This window comes from Felis catus, chromosome D4 (genome assembly GCF_018350175.1).
Source record: "Felis catus isolate Fca126 chromosome D4, F.catus_Fca126_mat1.0, whole genome shotgun sequence".
NCBI classification, from domain to species: domain Eukaryota; kingdom Metazoa; phylum Chordata; class Mammalia; order Carnivora; family Felidae; genus Felis; species Felis catus.
This window is the reverse complement of record NC_058380.1, coordinates 31,352,749-31,366,073: the sequence shown is the minus strand read 5'-3', so window position 1 is coordinate 31,366,073 and position 13,325 is coordinate 31,352,749. Positions and strand designations below refer to the sequence as shown.

Below are 13,325 nucleotides of genomic sequence, written 5' to 3'. Positions count from 1 at the left end.
TTCTGGAAGTTTCATCAGTGTCATGTGCACATCTGTGACACAATGTGTCTGTGCAGAGCCCAGAGTGGACATCCCTGAGTAAATGGACTCTTCAGGTTACTACAGCCGGTGACCAGCCAGGAAGGGGTACAGCAGCAAACTAAGGAAGGTGACTTGCAGCTGTTTGGAAAATACAACGGTTCACGTGACGAAGACCAATCTCGTGCCAGAAATGGTTGAGTCAAACCGACTTCAAATAACTGGTGGCAGTTATGAAGCCCCTGGATTATCCAGATACGGATGTTCCTTACTGTGCCCATGGTGTGACCGCAACATAGTAGCTGTATATATTTGAGAACACTTTCAGAAATGTATTTCTCTGGCAGTTAGTTATAAAGTGAGTGAAACTAAAAATATAATCTATCAAGAAGAATCGCTGTTTGGGGTTAACATTGTAGAACGACTACTTTGGAAGAGATCTTTATTCCTTGGAGTATTAAGAAGGCATCACATAATTGCTGTCTTTGCACATTGTGTTCTAGAGTGCCTGGTTTATTGAAATCAGCATGAGGCCAGTTGTAAATATTTATCTTAAATCCAAATTTATAATATATCTTAAGTATCATGTAAAAAGTATTTCATCTGTAGATTAAGAATCACTTCATTTTCAGCAAAATGTTTTTATATAAAACTTCTTGAAAACAAAAGGGATCTGTTTTTGTTTTTTTCTCTAATTTTTGATACCAATTTCTTTTGGAAATATATAAATGGTAAAACTTCTTTTAAGATTTTAAGATAGGTGAATCTCACTAAAAGTAAAATACAGATGGCCATAGAGTCTGGAAAAACTAATATATATTTAATGGATTGATACCCCTTGATTTCTTATTCTGAGGAAAATGTGCAAGTTTATTTCATGAAACCATCTGAAGCAATGTATGTAATATGCAATGATTGAAGGAAATTCTTCTTTAATATACATTGTTCATTATAATTTTGCACAACTTAATGAACTGTGAATTACTAGTGAGGAAAAGCACATTCAACTTATTACAGCAAGAAAGTACTTACTATGGACATTTCCCATGTTTCCAGACTTTCTGGCCACCCTGAGCAACTTTAATTCAAAAGACTAAGGAAAAATCACTTATTTTAACCATGTTAAAATAGTAACTTGAAAAAGATATTTTCCTGTATAAACTTTTCCTAATTGAGCCCATTTTGTTCTGATCAATAAACTTATCTGCATAACTTGTGCTATAAAAAAATGATCTGATAGAATGCTAAATGACATCCATGACCATACTCCATTTTATGATTCAATGATATCATAAAGGAATAAAGTAGAAAAAATTAACAAAAAAAGAAAAAAATAATAATAAAGTAGAAAAATTAATAATTATAAATTGTTTATGTGGGAAAAATGAATTTCTTGTTAAAATAGACCAAAAGAGCCCTTGTGTCAGCCTTGCTCCTCTTAGAGAAAGAACTGTGATGTCATCATCCCAATGGAAAATCTGAGAGACTTAACCTGTGATACATCTTGACAGCTGTCATTGAAATTTTATCAAAGACAATACATTGCTTACGAGCATTGAGAAATACGTAGTCTCATTGTAATGTACCCTTTGGAAAATGCTGGATATATAACAAATGAAGCTTCATTATTCATGATAATATAAATATTGATTAAAATGATTAAATCAATTAATATGTTAATATATCCCTTGCTCAGTAATTTTTAAGCTGTCTATATATCTCAAAAAAGACATATTTCATAATATTTCAAATTTATTCTAAACAATGTGTTCTTTTTTAGCCCTGTAATAGTATAAAGTGGATCTTAACTGCCTATCTTAGAAAATGTGCATTTCATAGAATTAAAAATGAATCCTTCCCAATAGTTTGTCCTTTTTTTTAAATGTTAGCTGAACATTAGGACTGTGTTATATACTGAAGACATGTATAATAATATCATTTATCATTGAAGCAATAAAATAATATAAAGAAGTATAATTTTGCTAGATGATATAATAGGAATATTACCAGGAATTTCACTTATTTGTGAAAAATATTCACCGATAGATAGCTTGTTAAAAAATAAAACCCACAAACCTGATGCAAACTGTTAGGTGCAAAATAATGTGCTAATTACATAGACCTCTGCAAGACAAGTATGAATCCAGACACCTCTTTCCTGGTTTATTTCATTTCTAGAGTCCATTTGTTGCAGGTCTTTATTATGTTTTCAAAGTAAATAAGTAATCCATTTGGAGTTCAGGTCTTGTCCCCAAGAGAATAAAAAAAATATGCAACAGTGACACCATTTGGCTGAATAATAACTAAAACTGGACAAATAAGATATTTTCTCTCATTGGAGACTGTTTTAGTTGTGTTTAAAAATTGTGATTCTCAAGTTAATGGGCACCTGTGGAAATTCATTTTGCAAATCTACACGTAGAATCAGTAATTCTTTTGTTCAGAGTCAATAACATTACAAAAGAAAAAAATTCCCAAGCATTTCCCCAAGCAGAGACCCCCATTTAGCACAATGCTGACAATGCCTGAGTGTTTTGAGGATTGCAAGAGGGGCATAACTGACAATCCCTCTTGTGCTGCTACTATGCTAGTTTCATATTTACCAAGAAGGACTTGTCAATATTTGTCTGCTTGGGATCTTGAAAAATGGATGCGAGGTCTCTGTGAGGTCTTTGTGTTGAGTCTCTATGGGGTATCTGTGTAAGGTCTCAATGTGAAATGTCTGGGCAGCAGTGAAAGATTTCTGTGCACTGTCTGTAGATGTCTTTCTGTGAGGTTTCTATGTGAGGTCTTTTTGAGGCTATGTGATGTCTCTGAGTGTTGTTTCTGGGTGAGGTCTCTGCGTGAGGTCTGTATGGAAGGTACCATTGGGAAGTCTTGATAGGTTTGCCGTTAGGTCTCTGGAAAATCTCTGAAATCTGTACTAGGTTTCTGTCTGAGAATCTGTGGGGCAACATGAAGTCCCTATACGAGGTCTCAGTGTGAGGTCTCTGTAAGGCAACATGCTAGTCACCATGGAAGGTGTCTGTGTGAGAGAGGTCTCTGTTGAGAGTTGTCTCTGTAAGGTCTGTGTGTTCTCTTTGCTGGGAAGTGTCTCTGTGTTGTCTCTGCATGAAGTGTCTCTGTGTGGGTGTCTCCATTTCTGGCCTTGCCACACCTTATGGAAATCTGAACAACAGAAGGGTGAAGGCACTTGCTTCTTTGTGTTTGAGGGGTGGGGGTGGGGGAGGGGTTCTGTTGTTATTTGTTTGTTTTCTGTTCCGTCAGCATCCCCATCTGCAGCACTTCTGGCAGGGGCTATGTGGTCCACATCTAGCCCCTACTCCTGTCCCAGAACTCAACTCTCAGTGCCCCTTGAAGACTTAATAGCAACCAGGATCAGGGCCCCTTGCTCTGTCCCACCCTCTCCTAATCTCCCAAGGGCCCCAAGGTGCTGTCTGTGCTGGGTCCCAATCCCTTTCCACAGGTCTTGGCTCCACTTACATTGCTGGACCCACTCTGGAGGCTGACTCAGGAATTGGGTCCCAGAGGCAAGACCTGGCTCCAGGGAGAAACCAGTGACACAAGCAGGCTTAAACCCACTCTCCCCTCCACCCCAGGTCCCACATGTTGGGCATCCTGACAGGCATGGGGGACAGGGCCCATTCCTGTTATCCTCTGGATCAAGGGCATCTCCTGGAGCAAGACTCTCTACCATGGGAATGATGCCCTCTGCAGCTGTGCCTACTGTGCACAAAGCACAGACTAACGCTAGAGAAATTGCTCATCTTCTTGCTTTCTCATAGGGATAGGGGCCAGGGAAGGGGGAAAGCTGTGCTAGAAGTGGAGAGAGCAGTGGACCACTCCTGAGCTATACCTCCCCATTTGGAACAGGTCATTTCCATGCTCTCCCCAACTCCCATTTCACAAATCCTGTCTGATGGCCTCATCTGCTGGACTCTGGAGTATGCAAGGACTGGGAGCCAGACGAGACTTACTACATGATTGCAGGCCAGTCTCTGGGCCTTTTAACTCCCCACCACTCCTTGAGGAGCAGTTCTACAGCCCTGTGTTTAAATAAAGGTCACCAGACTGGAAGTTACATCTGAAGCTTCCTAATCCTGGCTTTTCCACCTGTATTCTTGAATTCAAGAGGTGATAATGTGTAAGTGTATTAAATATATTATTAAGAGATTAACCTTCCCTCATTTGCTTTACATCTACAAATTTGACCATCTGTTCTGGATATAAAAGTGGCTTCTCTATGTCTGTGATCTTAGAGCTGAAGTGGGGTGGAGACCATGATGGGGTATGATGAGCCACTGGGCCCTTAACTTTTTCTTTCCTCCAGGCGTGTAGATGGTGGTGAGATATCAGAGGCTCTTCATTCACTGCAAATTTATAGGCACCATGTGTCCCTTTGCCTTTTTCTTTGGATCCAAACTTTTCAACTTGTCTCCCACATCCCATTCTAAGTTCATAGTATTCAACCGTCACATAGTTACTACATACAGATACTCTCAATCCTGTTTCATTAATCCAAAACTCCTTCTCTGGGGTTAACATAGAGGGAAAGCAGGTGACCCTTGAATATTCATTTGGGGTAAAGGTGAACATAGCCCTTAGCAACTTCCCTGATGTTCTCTCACTTACATATACTCAGAGCTGGAAGTGCCATCCTCATCACTGGAAGTACAGGAAAGGCAGAGGTGGAAGAGGGTGACATTAAAGCTAAGCTCAGAGGGGTTCACAGGGCCTAACTCAACCTCAGCTCTTCACAAGAGAGAGAAGGGGCTCTCAAGAGCAAGTGCCCTCTATTCTTCACCAAGAGATCCAGGAAAAAGATTTCTCCTGCTTCTGAACTTTAGGCCTAGTACCCTCTACCAAATTTCAATCCACTTGGTTCTGATACTTCCTGGAGCCTGAGTGGGACCCTGAGTCCAGCCCCATGATGTTTGGAAACCTATCCCCTATAGCTGTATAAATTTCAAAATAGAGTGGAAGTAGGAGAAAGGCAAGTTGAGCCAGATCTTGGGTAAGGTCTTCATAGGTATTTCTCATCTTTTTAGGGTAGTTTTTGTTTGCATAATGACAGTATCATGAAAACAATGTATAATGAAAGGATAAGGAGCAAGCCTACAATGCCCAAGGCCAAAATCCCTCCATTCTCCTCCCTTCTAGAAGCCAAAGTACATACTGAGCACAGCACAGACAAAAGCAACCATACTACCCTCTTTTGGGGGGAAAACATATATATTGGGGAATATTAGGTATTTGGATGTGCTAATGAGAAAAAAAAACACTTTCTTTACATGGACTAATTTTTTTCTTGAAGACATATTTTCCTACTAGGAAAGGCTAAAGAAGTATTTTATGATCGACCAAACAGGGAGGCCTGAAGAAGACAGTGCCGTGGACAGTGTTGATGGTAGCCTGGGGCACCTAGCATCCTTGGCCTATACTGGCAGGGACTGACTGGAGACAAAGTCTTCTTGGGAGGCAGGGATGGGAGGTGCCTTGGGTCCAGTTGCTCATCCTCGAATCTTACACTTTTCAAGGACTGTCGGTGTTTAACGTGCCTTTCCTTGAAAGAGCTACTCTGACCATTGGAGGTGTCTTGATGATTGTGGGCTGTATAACTCATTCTCCCATGCACTGGGTAGAAGGGAACCCTGTGGTAGCAGAAACACCCACATACTGGTGCTTGGAGTTCCTGTTTGTGCTCATTTAACTTTGTGCCATGAAGTCCATGGTGGATTGCCATTTTCTCCTCTAGAATTTGTCCAACAGCTGTCATGAGGGCCTGAGCCTCAGCAGTCTCATTAGCCATAATTGATCTGCTTTTGACTGGTCCTTGGCTCTGGGCAGAGGCTATTACTGGCTTACATTTTTGCATAGTGTTCTGACCTTTGACTTTTCTATTGGGGAAAATCCATTGAAAAAAGTGCCTCATCCTTTTTCTGAAGAGGTTTTCTGGAGGACCTTGTTTCTTCTCTGGCAGGAACTGTATGCATCTGTTCCTAACAGAGTCTACTATTCCTCTGACTGGGGAAAGGTGACTCATACTTTCAGCTTGAGAGGTCCTCAATTCTTCAAACCGTTCTTTATTCGTTCCTGAGTTGGGCCTCCTATAGTCCTCTCTCTTATAAGTAGAGGCAGTCATCTTGCTCTGGCTCTTCCATGAGTCCTGAAGTCCAGAGTTCATGGGATCTTGCTGCCTTAAGCAGCTCCTTTGGTTTGCCATTAAGCCATACAGCATCTGGGAAGCTATCTTGTCTCCAGTAGGCACTGTCTGGGGATAACACTGAGGTGCCTGAGAAGCCAAGTTGTCTACAGCAAGGATCACGTGTGTAGGACAGTCTTGAGACTGGTTCTCTGGCTTTATCTTCAATTTGGACTTAAATTCACTAACCTCTGTGTTAAGGCATGACTCTCCAGGATCTTGGATAGCAGACATTCTAGAAAGTTTTTTACTGGTATCTAAACCCCCCATATGTGCATTTATGGTTTGGGGTTTTGTGAGCACATTGGTTCCCAAGATGGGTCTTGGCTGAAGAGTAGGAGGCTTGGCCTCCACTGCCTCCCTGGCCTTTTCAGACCTAAGATATTGGGGTCCTAAGTTGATCTTCAGCATTGCTACCCTATGGCAGGGGTCTTGTGAGGCCCAATCCTCATTCTCCTCTCTTGGCTCATTCCCGGCCATTGCTGAACTGGGACTCAGCTCTAGGCTGCTCTTCTCAGCCCATTCTGCAAAATCACTCTGCGGAGTTCTGCCCATGAGGTTGAGTGTGAAGGACTGAGAAGGTGGCCTGCTATCCTGTCCAGTCAGAGAGGCCTTTGAGGACCCCTGGTTGTCGTCAGATGGGGTCCTTACCAGGGCCCTCTGGATTTCCTCATACATAGGTGAAGGGGCAAGGAGAGGCTTCTCCAGGGTGAGACCTGACTCTTCTGCTACAACTTTCTTTCCCAGACATGCCTGAGAAGGTCTTCCCAGGGATTCAGCAAATTTGATTATTGAGGCAGTTCCAGACACACAGGTGGCTGAGGGGTTAAAGGCAAACTGCAGAATGGGCAAAGGTTGAACCTTTTTCAACTTAAATAGATTTATGGGCTTAAGAGCCTTGAGGGGTAGACCCCACCTGTGCCTCACCCAAAACCTTATAATATGTGCTTCCAGCACTTCTTGAATGTCTGGATTGAGGAAGGAAACCCTGTGGGAGGTGTTCACATATGGTCCCCAACACTTCAAGATTCCTAGGTTTCTGATTTCCTTGTGAGTGTTGGACTTGGGAAAAGCATGGTTGACTGCAAGCCAGGATTTGTGCACACTCACAGGGATCAAACTCCCACTGATCTTCCCCAACTTCCTACCCAAATGGTCTTTCAGGATGTTTTCTAGATTCTTATCTAAGCTCTTTAGCAAATCGCTCCCTGAGTCACTCATTGACAACCCCAAGTCACATTCTGACTCTCCAGAGCTTACTTCCTGAAACCCCATTAGGGAGCTTTCTGAGTCCCTGGAGAGATCTTTTGGGACCTTCCCCAAAATATACCCCAGGCCCTTGCCCATGCCCTGGCTTAGCTGGAACTCCACTTTCTGTGTATCCTTGTTGCTTTTACCTGCACATGCAGAGGGACGTGAGGGTCCATGCTTGCCCTTTGCCTGACATGTCCCTGGTAATTCACCCTGAAGCTGCCTTAGTTCCAGAGACTCTTGGATCTTACGGGGCAGCTCCCACCGGTGTTCAATAAGCCACTTTTGTAGGTGTTGCTCCAGTTGCTTACGGAGTTCAGCACTGATTGGAAAGTTCTCAGGAAGGAGGGAGACTGCCCAACTGTCCTCAGGAAGATTGGAAGTGAAGACACTAAAGACTTCTTGAGATCTTTTGATTACAGAGGATAAAGCCCACCCACTTTCTAGTTGCTTCTGCAACAAAGGCCATTCTGGATGTTGAATCTCAGGTGGGATGAGAAATTGTGACTTATCCTGGGCTATAAGGCAAGATACTTCGCAGGCCTCAATCTGAGGTGGCGAAGGTGATAGGATTGGAAGAGAGGATTGGCGATGATCCTGGGTCAGGATCTGAGCCAGAGACGGTGGTTGAAATTGAGGTACAGATGAAACCAAGGGTTGAGATTGGAACTCCAGTTGGGACGGGGGCTGGGACTGAGAAAGCAGTGGAGATAGTTTAGCCTGCATTTGAGTTGGGCAGGCACTTGAGATTCCATTGAATAAGAAAGAAGAAGACTGTGGCACTGAAGAGCCCTCAGAGATCCAGGCAGTAGCTACCAGAGATTCGCTGTGTAGAGAGGGGAGACCCCAGAAAAGTTGGTTATATTTCTGCTGTAGATGGTGTCCCAAGACCTTAGGATATGAGAGCTTCTGATGACCAGGCAGCTGCTCTGGTTTTCCTTTTGTACTCCAGAAGTGTTGGAGGCTTGTGTTCTGTTCAGGACTCAGTGACTTCAACATATTCCCCAAAGAATTCAGGTGGTAGTCTGGGCTTATTTGTTTTGGATATGATTCATCTTTTTCTTTTTCTTTCCAAATCTTGACCCTGACTCTCTTTGTGACTTGTATTTCCAGGAGCTTCTGATTATCTGAGCTCAGCAAAGAGGGGCTAGCAGCTCCTACCTGTCTGTTGGTGGGGTTTCCCCAGAATGAGGCCTCTGGTGAGTGGTGGGAAAGGTGTTCTTGCTGAGACTTACAATTTGATGAGGTTGAGAGGCACAGGGCTTTGGCAGCAGTGTGCCACCATGACAAGGCTGAAATGGGACAACTTGAGTGGCCAAGGCCTGAGATGGCTGGAACAGCAGAAGCTGACCAAGGGGTGTGAGATGACCTCTGTGGAATGGTGCTCAGTGGGAATGCCAAGGAGTCACATTGAGGAAGAGTCAGAATAGAGTCTGGAGGTTGTGGGGCAGAGGAGGTTCTCAGAGGTGGAGGGCAGGCCTCTGGATTAAGGGGACATGGAGGCAGAGGGGAAAGAGCAAGTGGCTGGGGCAAAAGGCTGTTGAGGGGAAGGAAAGGCTCTGGTGGCGAAGAGGCACTCAGAGATGAGTGGGAATGAACAGAAACTGAAGAGGTCATTGAGCCAAGAAGTAGAGGGCGCTGAGTCAGAGGAACTGGGGTAGCCAACAGGGACATGGTGGGAGCAGCAGCATCCATAGGCTCCCTGCATGGCTGGTGGGCTCCAGCAGGCACTGCTTTGCACACCTCACCAGGGATGTCTTGACATAAGAGTTGATGAAAGCCACCCTTGTCAGGGAGCCTCCCCAGGCAGCTGCAGGAGACAGGAGGCACAAGCTGCAGCTAGAAGCTGACAGGGCAAGGAGGGCAGGGCAGGCTGGGCAGGGATAACACCTGCAACCTACAGACCTCCACAGTCTCCATACTGATTTCACATTGCTCCTGCTATTCCTTACCCCAGAGCTTTATCCATACTTTGTTTCTGTGGCTCCCCCTCCCAGGGTTCCCTATGGACCAGGGGTCAAATCATAAACTCTGGGACAAAGGAGGACCAAGGAAAAGGGGGAAAAGGGGAAAAATTCTTTACCTTTGCAGAAGTGAAATCAGACTGCGAGCTCCCTCCAGTTCTTTCAGGCAATTTCTGCAAGCTGGAAATAAGGAGGCTGGGTTACAGTAGTGAAAGTAGGGCCCTAAGTGTTTTAGGGGAGGCTGAGTGCAGGGGGGAGCTTTTAGGCTGAGCTTTTAGGGGGAGACTGTTGGGAGATTAGACTATGGAGCCCAAGCATCACTGTTCAAAGCCACATGATCCCTCACAGTGATGGCCAGGTTTATTATGGGGAGTACTTTGTCATTTACATTACCCCCCAGAGCCCTCACAACTACCTTGTTGGGGAGAAAGGACAGGGGTCACCTCACAAAAGAATCTGAGTGAAGTTAAACCACTTATCAACCCGGAAGTTCCACCTCTGGATCTAGGCATTAGTGGTCTACTACCGCCCACACACCTCTGCCAGCTGACACCCATTTCAGCCTCTATCAACTTCCTTCCAAGCATGGAATCTGGGAAATATACAGTAGCTGATCTCCTTCCCAAGAGCCTCTCTGAGGGCTCTTTTTCCCGAAGGATGGCCTCTGCCCCTGGCATCCTTGGAGACCATGGAATTAGACCCTCAGGAGCAAGAGAGATGGAGAATAACTTGGCACATGTAGGGCTAAATGGCATAAGCTTACCTTTCAAAGCTCCGCTTTTTTTCTTACTCTTGCTCCTCCTCCTCAGCTCCACTTGATGCTATGAGAAAAGATGAGGGACTTGGACTCAATTATCTCTTCTCTCTAGATGATTCACAGATGCTCAGTGTTCATAAACAATATGACTTTCTACATTTCTACATATAATGGAGCTCTGTGGCTTTCTTTTCTTTTACTCATCTTTAAAATGAATAAAATATTTTTAGTTTTTCTTCTTTGAAAAATGTAAAAATGGATTTTCTATGTGAGATCATTATGAATTTCTTCCATCACTATTCCTCTACTCAAGAAATACACACACACACATACAGGTCCTTCTATGCTCCACTGGATAAGACTCTGTTTCCAGAGTTCAGACCCCCACTCTAGCCCTTTAGAGGCTCTCAGGTTCAGCACTGCCTTCAGATCAGCCCAACACAGAGGAAGAGCTCACCTGAGACACCTGCCACAGGAAGGGGAAAGTGGCTGGCAAAACAATGTTTAGGAGTCTGTTCTTCTGCAGACAATGAACTCAGTATACAGTCCTCACTCACTGGTCACTGAATCTGGGACTTTGCCCAGGAGACCTAGGGTCTGGAGATCTTGGGATAGAAACCCTTGTGCCCACTCTAAGCTTTGCCTGGCCTAGCTAGTCCCTAGAAGGATGATGTTCTATTCTTTCCTGAGATTTCCCATCTCACAAGACTCTCTAGATGATTTAGAAAAGTGGATATAAGAATAAGGAAAAAAAAGAGATAATCCCTGTTGGGGTTTAGCTAAAGTTTCCTTACCTTCCTGATATTTCTATATTTCTTAGCTGGTGATAAGGATGAATTACTCTGAAAACAAGGCAGTAACAGAAGGAAGAGCCCCAGTCCACACAGGAAGGCAAAGATGGCATCAATCACCCAGGAGGTGGGACCAGAGCTCAGCCAGGAGGTACCAGTGCTTCTCAGGGAAAAGAAATTCTCCATCTTTGGAAATCTGTTGTCCTCAGGCAACTGAGCACTGGTAGTTCACTTGGGGACAGAGCTCTAGGCCTGCATCACAGAGCTAAAGCCTTGTCACAAAGGGTTCCTGAGAATGGGGGAGGGGGCGGTGAGAGGACCCAGCTAGAGCATCACCCCTCCCCCATCATTCAGTCCCACAGATCCCTGCACTTTCCTGAGCCTTCTAGATTCCACCTTCCAACTCTACTGTCATGTCAGAGAGACCTTAGCCAATTTTCTATTCATTCCATCTAGAACTCAGATATTACCTGGTCCCTTTGTCCATTAGGGGTCTTGACTCAGGGCCCACTAATTTTATAACCCTTGAAAATCTGAAGTTGACCCTAGAATTTTGGCTATTTCCCGGGGAAATTTTCTTTTGGAATTTTCTCTGTCCTCAACTCTAGTTTCCCATATAATGTTCTTGTCTTGTATAAACCCAAGCCCATAATTTAAATTTCTTTTGCAGTTAGTTTTATGAATTTTAGTGTTTGCTTTGTCTCATTTTCAAAAGGACATATACACAAAAAATAAGATAATTATTCAAAATTCATAAAGTATGAAAGTTACTTTCTAAGTTTGTAACATTTATAATTCTAAAGTTAGTAAAGCTTTAAACTTTACTACAAAGACTTTGGGGACATGTGGATACATACACACATTCACAGACACATACACACACTTATCCTTTCGCAAACCAATCCAGTATTTCCAAATCCAAGAATCCACACTTTCCAACTGAAAATATTTTTTCATATGTTGTCTTGACCTGACTTTGTATTTTATTTTATTTGTGTTTTATTTTTATTTTTTAAATTTTCCACATAAGTTTTAAAACGTTGTTTTAGTTCATTAGGGCTTCTATAACAAAATACCACAGAACAAGGTAGATCAAACAACAGAAATGTATTTCTCACAATTCTGGAGTCTAAGTCCAAGATCAAGGTGCCAGTATGGTCACATTCTGGTGAAGTCCCTCTTCCTGGTTAATAGCGCTTTTTCACTGTGTCCTCATATGGTGGGAAGGGGCTAGGAATCTATCTGGAGACTTTTTGTAAGGCACTAATCCTCTCCACAAGGGCTCATAAACATGTTCCAATTATCTCATCTCCTCTTTCTTTAGGAGTTAGAATTTGAATATATGGATTTGGGTGAGGGGACACATACATTCAGACAAGTACACATATGCTACACTCAGAAGTCAGGAATGGGTTAGTTTATTCATACTCCTTTATAATAATCTCACCTCAAATTAAAATTTTATCAAAATTTAGACTTAGGTCTTCTTTGTATTCATATTTGCCTTCTATATTTTCTTTATTACTTTATTTTCAATATGCTTTGTTTGATGGGTTTTTTGATATTTAAAATCTTATCTGATAATTTTAGCTTGATTAATTGCTGTTTTCTTTATGATTTATTTCTGCCATATTATTTTGATTATTTTCCATATTTTCTTTATTGTTTCTTTTTTCTTCTCTTTTTGCATCTCCCACTTTATAAATCAAATGTTCTGTTTGTTCAAAATTTGGAAGTTTTTAAAATCCTAATGGTTTTATAACATTAATTATATTAATTTCCTTCTCAGTTTCTTACATGTCTCAATACGCATATTATCTCAGCACACCAAAGAGTACTCTTGCCTTCTCTGATTTTGCTTTCTCTGTCATGACAGCCCTTATTTCATGAGGGTATTACTGGAGTTTCGCTTCTGGGTTATTCTGTATATGCCACAATTTCATGTATTTTTTATGATACAGTAAACATCACTAACATCAACCCTTATGTCCACACACCTGCATGTTCCTACACTTATTTTTCATCCTCCTTGAGAATTTCCTCTAAGAATATTTTCCAACAGACTTATGTAAAATAAAGCTTTCCTTTTCTTCTTTTTTTAAATGTTTATTTATTTTTGATAGAAACAGCATCAGTGGGAGGGGCAGAGAGAATGGGGACAGAGGATCCAAAGAAGGCTCCATGCTGAAAGCAGCAAGGCCAATGAGGGGCTCAAACCCACAAACAGCGAGATCATGACCTGAAGCAAAGTCCGAAGCTCAACCAACTGAGCCACCCAGGCACCCTGGCCTTATTTTCTGATAACATCTTTTTCTCTGCCCTCATATTTAAAATATCTTGGC

At 42.7% G+C, this 13,325-nt stretch overlaps 1 protein-coding gene across 1 annotated transcript; it reads right to left on the bottom strand.

The window, feature by feature from the left end:
- Positions 1 to 5,231: 5,231 nt before the first annotated feature.
- LOC101091410 (spermatogenesis-associated protein 31A6) lies at positions 5,232 to 11,259 on the bottom strand. Its single transcript, XM_003995475.6, has 4 exons — positions 10,987 to 11,259; positions 10,199 to 10,256; positions 9,555 to 9,615; positions 5,232 to 9,281 (listed from the first exon to the last, which is right to left on the bottom strand). Exons 1-4 carry the CDS (start codon positions 11,167 to 11,169, stop codon positions 5,369 to 5,371), a joined length of 4,215 nt encoding a protein of 1,404 aa, XP_003995524.2. The 5' UTR covers positions 11,170 to 11,259; the 3' UTR covers positions 5,232 to 5,368.
- Positions 11,260 to 13,325: the final 2,066 nt, after the last annotated feature.

Excerpts from the sequence above, each read along its gene's own strand:
- LOC101091410 (XM_003995475.6), bottom strand. The coding sequence starts at position 11,169 with ATGGAGAATTTCTTTTCCCTGAGAAGCACTGGTACCTCCTGGCTGAGC. Across the intron at positions 9,616-10,198 it reads AAAAAGCGGAGCTTTGAAAG|CTTGCAGAAATTGCCTGAAA; the intron begins GTAAGCTTATGC and ends CCTTATTTCCAG. Across the intron at positions 9,282-9,554 it reads CTGATTTCACTTCTGCAAAG|CTGCCTGGGGAGGCTCCCTG; the intron begins GTAAAGAATTTT and ends TGTCTCCTGCAG.